The sequence below is a fragment of the Beta vulgaris genome, chromosome 4, assembly GCF_026745355.1.
Source record: "Beta vulgaris subsp. vulgaris cultivar EL10 chromosome 4, EL10.2, whole genome shotgun sequence".
Taxonomy (NCBI): domain Eukaryota; kingdom Viridiplantae; phylum Streptophyta; class Magnoliopsida; order Caryophyllales; family Amaranthaceae; genus Beta; species Beta vulgaris.
Window position 1 is genome coordinate 20,755,011 of NC_079205.1, and position 8,899 is coordinate 20,763,909.

Consider the following 8,899-nt stretch of genomic DNA (forward strand, 5'->3'; position numbering starts at 1 on the left):
CCTACTTTACTCACACCATGCCCCACACAACTTGATTTTCCTTGGTATTTGTAGGAACAGTAAGTGGGAAGATCTTTAGGAAACGGAGGGAGTACAACTTAACCTAGTATTTAGAACTTTAATATATGTACTTGAGGTCTTGGGATCAAATCCTATACTATACACTTTCTTAATTTTTTTAATTATACATGGATTACATGAACTAAAACTCCCTAAAAGGAACGACACATGGCACAGTTTCTTGTTTTTCGCATGCCTTTTAATATATTTGTATAGATTAAGTGATTTCTTACAATAGTAATGGTACACTTTTTTAGTAATTATATTTTGTCAAATAAAGATAATCAACTAATGAAGGCCACCTTCACGACCACAACTTTGCCAGCTTGCTAAATAAGTGTTGGATAAATAATATAATAATTCATTTCAGTGGCCATTACTTTGCATTAAAAACCCTTCCTTATATTTTGTCAAGTTGCACCTTGGCTTTACCCCATCCATCAGATAGTGACTCTTCGCGAAAATCTACTTACCACCTCCTCTTCTTTCATACCTCCACGGCTCCATCCTATATAAGTACACATTATCTACTACTCTAAAAAACAAATTGGGAGAAAATCAACCAAAATTATGACAGGATTATTAATTGCAATTGGAATAGTTTTATGTGTAATTCTAACATGGGTATGGAAAATTCTGAATTGGGTTTGGTTGAGACCAAAAAAACTAGAGAAGCAGCTCAGAAAACAGGGATTAAAAGGCACTTCATACAAATGGTTAGTTGGTGATATGAAGGAAACTTTCAGGATGCGTGGTGAAGCTAGAGAAAAGCCCATTCCTTTTACTAATGATTACTACTCTCGTGTCTTGCCTTTCCTTGATCAACATGTCAACAAATACGGTTTGTTTTCTCTTTTCACTTCTTTCTTGCCAACTTCACATCTCAAATGCCATTTTGTAATCAATTTAATGTCTGTATATAGGCGTAGGCATTGAAAGTATAACTGTGATTTTCCTTTTTTAAAATGACAATATTTATCTTTTATGACTGTATAGAATTAACCACGAGTTTGCCACTGGACCTTCCATAAAGTTTGTACTCCATGTGCTCTTTATACTGTTGGATTCATCTTGAAAAATACTATAATAACGTTATTTTTAAAAAATTTCTATTAACATAAATTAAGAGTAATTAATAGTCAGTCCGACCTCGAACATCGTACATGCCTTATATTTTATATTTTGATTTTCAAAAGGATAGTTAATTAGTGAGGTATACTCATGTGCTGCACATTTTGTCTGGTGAAGAAAACGATTGTGATAAATAATTGTGAGTACATACATATTTCCCCGAGTTTAGAAATAGTTGCACTATCTGTATAGTGTTTACTATTTATATCTTGTGCTTTGATTGTCTTTGGTTATTTATATTTTAGGAAAAGCATAATCATATGAAATCTTGTTAGATTCGTCTCAATATATATTATTTTAATATCAACTTTTTTTACATTTTACTTATTGAGAATTAGAGATATTAATGTTTGAAATAATAAATTGGCAAACGTAATAACATAAACTATTTCTAAACGGAGGAAGTATATGCGAAGTGTCAAGTGTGTAAACCTTTATGGGACCAACAGAGTGATTAACAATAATCAGCCTTGACATGTATGGTGAAAAAGAGAATGTATAGTACCATGTGTTTGTGTTCCCCCCACCCCTCTTTTCCTTTTTCTTTGTTTATATATCTAGAGGAAAGAAAGAGTATACTTCTATTTCTGTTATGGTAACAAGAAGTTACTGAACGCAATGTTACTCTATTGTTCTTTTTTTCTATGAAATTAATGTGATAAGTAGATGGACCTATTGAACCAATAAAGATTAAACCAACCCAATCCAATCCTACATAGCAAGTGAACCCCCTTTGAAAGTGGTTTCTGGTTTAATCACCTTAATTATGAGGTTTCCAGTTTGAGCAAATAATCTAAAGGTAATAAAAATAGTTTCTTATTAGTAAGCTAATTATCGAATAATAATTTGTTTAGAATACAAAAAACACGACATGATTGGAGATAGAGAGTTTTTTTTATTGACAATTGAAGTTAAGATTAGAGGGAAAGTGGGTCATATCATACACTCTGTGTCCCATGAAACTTGATCCATGGCATAGTGACACACTTTACAATAAGGGTCCAGTTTTGGGCTTGACACAGCAGGGGGTAATGAATCAGGGGGAATCTTTACTTCACAGATTAGAAATTGCAGTTACCCAAATAGAAGATGTAATTGAAGCAATTTGAGACATCCCAGAATGGAATTAAACTTCACAGTAACGACTGCAAAACTCTCTACTATATGATCAAACATATGGAGATTCCTTATCCAACCATAGCCACCAAGATCTCGCTCGTAATCATGATTCTTCCTTCATTCATAAGGAGATCATACATTCATACCCCAACTTATCCAACCTCCCTTGCAACGTTAGGTTTTGCTTTAGCTTAGGTACATATCTTACCACCTTTAGATTTGTAACATGATCAATGTGAAGATTGGTCTTATCCTTTCGATGACTTGAGTCATACCATTTCTCCATCAGATGAAGTTACCATTTTCTTCCCTTCACATAAATTTAAGGATGAAAAATTTTCCTTCCTTCTGCATATGGGATGAGAACTACCCGAGTCAAGAATCCATTTATCTAGACTTTTCTTCTTGACCTAAAAAGGGGTTGTTCTTCCCTTTGCACTCGTCCAACATCTTTACGTCTTCTTTTACCTTTTGATATAGATGTTTAATAGCCCAACCTTCTTGAAAAAAGACACTTCAACTTGGGAAAAGCTTTTGTCTTTTGTCAGCATGTTGTTATATCCCTCTGCCAGACCGCCACACGAGCTGCATCAGGTGAGCAGTGAGCTTAGTCTCGAGGTTTGTATAATCAATATCTTGACTTTTTAAGGAAAGACAACTGTAGTGTTGAAACAAACTCTGTCTTCGTTGCCAATAAAGAAAGAATAACATGATTATACTTCTTAAGCAAGAATATAAGAAGAATCACATTGTCTTCATCTTTGAATTACTCATCTATGTGATTCGGAAGGTTGATCAAGCCAATACATCGGTTAATTTGATCTTTCAAATCTTTGTCTTCTTCCATAAAATTCTCACACAAATCTTCTTGAGGAAAGACATAGAAGTGAGCTTAACCTACAAGTCTTAGCTAATTGCTCTGACTTAGGATTTTGCTACTCAAGGATGTCACACTTGATTTTCTGATGCAACTCCTAATTGGTTTGGCGATGATGATCAACAAGTGTTAAAGTCAAATTGTTGCAAGTATTTTGAACAAAGTAAGTTATAATTTTTTTTTTTTTGAGAATTCTCGTTGAGACTAATATAACAAGGGTCCACATGATTTTATTTTTATATTATATTTGCGAAAATTCATAGTCAAAAGTTTTAGTAGTAGTGTAACTTTGTGAAAGCAAATGGGCAATCACTTGCAGGCATAAAGGGAGTATCAAATAAGAATAGGGAACTAAGTTAAAGTAATATTCCTTAACAACCATGCAAATCTGGACAACAAATGTTACAAATCATTAAAATGATGTCACAATCCACAGACGCCTGGCTGCCGTCCCCTGGGCGATTTACCAAAATGGTTTGAGCTAATGAGCTGCCCATTCGCACAAGCAAACTTCCTCCAATGCTTTTGTCCAAATCTCTACCATTATGATTGGCTTAAGTCATAACACAAAGTAACAAAGTAGGTTATGTAGTTTAAATGAAACACCCAACTGTTAAACCTTCCTGATTAATACAAGGGTCTAAGTGTTCAGCATTTAGGAAGATCATATATATAGGGAGATGGGGGTAGTAGAGATGCTTATGTATGTTAGAATGGATGTGTAGGATATTCAGAAAAGGATTAGAGTTGCATATATTGAGGATAAGATAAGATAATATAGAACCCATTTTGGTGGTTTAAGTATGTTATACGTTGAGTGGATGATGCACCGGTTAGCGTAGTGGAGATTTGTGATATTGAATTTGCTGAAAGAAGCTGGGGAAGGCTAAAGGTCACTTGGACTGAGGGTGTTCAAAATGATATGAAGAGACAACACTATAACAGAATACGAGCACATCTTTCGCTCTCTCCCCACCTCCTTTCCCCTTCTATTTCCCTCCAAGGTTGCTATCCAGGCACACACTGTTAGTCAGTCATTTTTGTTTAGGTTAGATGTTTGATAGGTGTAGAAGTGTAGATTCAAAAATAGTTATCAGTGCAACTCCTTGAAAGTTTTACCGTCAAATTACCATGTATTCCTTAGGCACTAATATTCTAAATTTTCTAATTAAGCTATCCATCACTTTGTAAATCCTATCATAAAAGACTGTAATATTGTTCTTTTTTTTTTTTTTTTTTTTGAAAAATTGAAACTATCAATCTCAATTGTGGTTGATTCACTTTAAAAGTTCTCAACTTTTGATTATCTCACAACATTTCAAACGTTGAGGGTTCTCTTTTCAGAACGGTCCTTGAGCTTAATTAACTTACTAAATTGGTTAATTATAATGCATTAAGCTCTTTTATTAACTTGAGTTATTACAAATATAGGGTTATTGGATGTGTGTCATGTGTTCTAATTAACTGATTGAGCAAATTAATTAAGCTGAAGGATCGTTCTAGGAAGAGAACCACCAAAGTTACGACTGCTACGAAATAATTAAAAGTTGAGACCTTTTAAAGCAAACAATCCATAGATGGGAATGCTAGTGTCAATTGTTCCTTTTTTTTTTAAACATCTACTTTGTTGGTTAAAAGAAGATAAATTCTAGCTGTGCCAAGGTTTTCATAACAATGTTTTTCAGATTTGATAACATGAAGTAGCTTGGAGACTTGGACATGCTTATACATTGAGCAAGTAATAAGTAATCCAGTCATGTCAGTTTGTACTTCCAAAGTCACGGTCAAACAATGTTTTTGAGCAAATTGCTGGTTTAATATGTTCTACTCACATCGTGTACGGTCTACCCATGTTTGCTAATGAGATTTGTTCTCTTTCCTTTATAATTTATACGAGGGCTATTAGTTATGTCATTATGTAATTTTCACTCTAATTATTGGAAACTTTGATGAGCTGAATGAAATATGGGAAAAAATGCAGGTGAAAATTGTTGGACATGGTTCGGACCTGTACCGGCTATAAATATCGCGGAACCTGAGCTAATAAGGGAAGCTTTCACTAGGATGAACGAGTTTCAGAAGACGAGATTGAACCCACTTATTGGGTTGCTTGTCCCTGGACTTGTAGGCTATGAAGGTGAGAAATGGGCAAAACATAGGAAGCTGGTCAATCCTGCTTTTCATATGGAAAAGCTAAAGGTATCTATTTGCTTGATACACTTATTAATTTCAACATTATCATTACTGGAAAAAATTTAATCCTAATTAATATTTTTTTCTAAAGTATGGGCGATATCTCACTGCAAGCCACTTTGAAATTTATGTAGCTTATGATCCCAGCATTTGGGGACAGTGTTACTGAAGTTATCAACAAATGGGAAAAGATAGTACCGGAATCAGGTTCCTCTGAAATAGACGTGTGGCCATACCTTATGAGCCTATCTGCAGATGTCATCTCTCGTGCTGCATTTGGCAGTAGCTACGAGGAGGGGAAAAGGATTTTTGAACTTCTGAAGGAACAGACTCAAATTACTCTGCGCCTTTTCCAATCAGTTTATATCCCTGGATGGAGGTAAATGAAAGTGTTTTAATTACATTTGGGTTGTTTTACATTACAGTGGAGCCAAAAAAAATTAGGGTAGTTTTCACTGAAAATTAAAACATTCTAGTGTAGATCATGGTATTAAATAGCGGATGCATTCGTGCCCGCGAAAGCCATATTTGTGTGCAATGTGAATGGTTTATTTGTGGCTGTTGTGGCCTTATATCTCGGTCGCCTCATGCTCAAAACCTTTACAATGCGGTCACAACGTGGTGATGCGGCCGAGATCTCATATGGTATAGTACTTTAGAATATTAAAGAGTGACTGTACCAAATAACTGTTAATTATGATATACATTTCAGGTATGTGCCAACAAAAACCAACAGGAAGATGAAAGAAATAAACTCTCAGATACAAAATCTATTGACGGGAATAATCAACAAGAGAAAGAAAGCAATGGAAGCTGGAGAAGTTGCCAAGGATGACTTGTTGGGGATATTGATGGACTCCAACTTCAAAGCGTCACAAAATGTTGGGAGTCATAAGCAACTGCTTGCCATGAGTTTCCAGGATATGATTGATGAGTGTAAGCTGTTCTACTTTGCGGGGCAAGAGACCACCTCAACCTTGCTAGTGTGGACAATGATTTTGTTGAGCAAGCACCAAGACTGGCAAACACGAGCACGAGAAGAAGTCCTGGCAACATTTGGAAATAATCAACCAGACTTTGATGGGCTTAACCATTTAAAGACAGTAAGTGCTTATTTCATGTGCGTTAAATTCCTTTATGGAGTTCATTTACTTGGAGCTCAACTGAATCAGTTATAAAAGTGATTATCGAAAATAATTGGAACCACGCTCCCCATCTTATATTGATCTTATCTTTAAAGTAACGAGAAATAATCCAAACTTTTTGGAGGTAGCTCCCAGAAAAGTCCCTGGTCGTTGTTAATTGAAAGGAAAAGACTAGTAATTTGTGAGCACATTTATTTATTTATATCTTAGGTAATTGAATTTGTATGACTTTGTTGTAGGTGGCAATGATAATATACGAGGTGTTGAGATTGTACCCTGCCGTGGTTTCAGCCTCCCGTATGGTACATAATCGTGAAACTAAACTTGGAAACTTGTTGGTCCCTCGTGGTGCTATGGTTAGTTTGTCGATACTCCATGTGCATCAGGACCCTAGACTTTGGGGTGATGATGCGAAAGAATTCAAACCGGAGAGATTTTCGGAAGGAATTGCAAAGGCAACCAAGGGAAATATTTCCTTCTTTCCGTTTGGTTGGGGTCCGAGGATCTGTATTGGCCAAAATTTTGCAATTGCTGAGGCTAAAATGGCATTGTCCATGATTTTGCAGCGCTTTTCCTTTGAGTTGTCACCGTCCTATACTCATGCCCCTACTACTGTCATCACTCTTCAACCCCAATACGGTGCTCATCTCATTTTACAACGGGTTAAAGGAAGTGAGTAATTTGTTACAGGAGTTCTGGTAAAGCATAGATATTTAGGTTTATGATCATGTATATGCTGTGGTCGTAATATAGTTGTCATATTTCTAGTTCGAGTGTTATTATAGTAAACATGTATTTCAAGAATTTCAAGGATTTTCTATAGTATACGTGTAAAAAAGAGTTGTATATAACACTTCTGAAAATTTAGAATTGTTTTGTGTTTAGAACATCAGGGCTGGTCCTGACATTTTGTGAGCCCCAAGTACAATTAGAGATGATGAAGGCCCTTTAACATAAATATACATTTAATAATTAATAATAGTAAAGCAGCTGCATCGTGTAGCCGTTTTCTCGTTATCTCTACTAGATCATTTAATAAAGATAATGTACTTGTTTTTCATCTTCAACTTGAATCTTGCAAAAATATTGAGTGTGTTATGACAAATGTCCATTTAAAGTTGATTATTGTACACAAATCTTTCCCTTCTGCACAAATATTTCAGAAACATCTTGTTTTACCCCGATGAATCCTTGTATGCTCGTGTGTGGGATGCTGACGCCTGACATTGAAGGCAACAAATAAAACATAAAAAGATAAACAATGTATTACCAAGTTCAAAAAGATAACTAAAATATTAATGATAATAGGGAATATGTTTATCAACGAATGAAGTTACTCGTATGAACAAATGTGGTTACTCTTACTAACGAGGTTACTCTTAACAACAAAAAAAGATGGTACTCTTATAAAAAAGATGGGGTTACTTTTATAAGAATAAGCGAATACTAATCACTTTACTTTTTATGAACAAATGATCAAGGTTCAACCTACACCATTTGGAAGTAAGACATTTAAGTAACCATCTACTCCACCTTCTAGGAGGGGTTTTGAAGAAGGGTACTCAAGGCTAAACCCCAACTAACAACAATCCTGGACAGGCCCACAGTAAACAAAGCAACCACAAAACATCACAAAGAAGGCCAACCACAAGCAGCCAGTACAAACATCAGCTAAATCTAAAATTATAGTAGGAGCATTTGATTTACATCTTGATTGCCTCTACAAGCAATACTAAACATAATACCCCTAACAACCTGTTGTGGATGAAGGAGCTGATCATCAAAAATGTTTTCGTTTCTCTGAATCCAAATGTGGTATATGCTCTTAATAAAGAACATATTAAACAACTGCTTTTTTTTCCCTTTAGCACCTCTACTAAGCTCACAATAATAGTAATTATTTCAGTTAGATTATTGATGCTCGGAGCACAGATTAACTACATACAAGTACCCCAAATTCTTTGACTGTAGCTGCAAGCTAAGTGAAAAACAAATGCTCTTTAGTTTTATCAGCAGCATTGCATAAAACACAAGCTTGATCACCTACAAACCCCCATTGAATCAGTCTATCCTTAGTGCTTAGTCTTCCATGAAACAACTATAGGTAATAAAGAGAGCTTTAGGACTGCCTCTGCTATTGCAAATTATTCTCCTACAGGTCACTTTAGGATTGTCCCTTCTCAGGAACCAGTAGTGCTTTTTATTAGAAATTTTCTCATTGTAAACAAAAAGTTTAAAAGTAGCTGAATCCACCATTGTGACACTAGAATCAAAATTTTCTGCATAGCCCATGATAATATTTTAGACACAATCATAGTCCAAATACCAGCTTGTTTAAGATAATAAGTATTGAGACATTTAATCCACAATTTAT

General features: G+C 35.2%; 1 protein-coding gene across 1 annotated transcript; it reads left to right on the forward strand.

Moving 5' to 3' along the window:
- Positions 1-497: 497 nt before the first annotated feature.
- Positions 498-7,542, forward strand: LOC104907331 (cytochrome P450 72A397). The gene is made up of 5 exons (XM_010696245.3): positions 498-901; positions 5,169-5,386; positions 5,515-5,759; positions 6,093-6,483; positions 6,765-7,542. Exons 1-5 carry the CDS (start codon positions 631-633, stop codon positions 7,203-7,205), a joined length of 1,566 nt encoding a protein of 521 aa, XP_010694547.2. The 5' UTR covers positions 498-630; the 3' UTR covers positions 7,206-7,542.
- Positions 7,543-8,899: the final 1,357 nt, after the last annotated feature.

Coding starts and splice junctions, on each gene's coding strand:
- LOC104907331 (XM_010696245.3), top strand. CDS start 631: ATGACAGGATTATTAATTGCAATTGGAATAGTTTTATGTGTAATTCTA. Junction 902..5,168: donor TCAACATGTCAACAAATACG/GTTTGTTTTCTC, acceptor GAAAAAATGCAG/GTGAAAATTGTTGGACATGG. Junction 5,387..5,514: donor TTCATATGGAAAAGCTAAAG/GTATCTATTTGC, acceptor AAATTTATGTAG/CTTATGATCCCAGCATTTGG.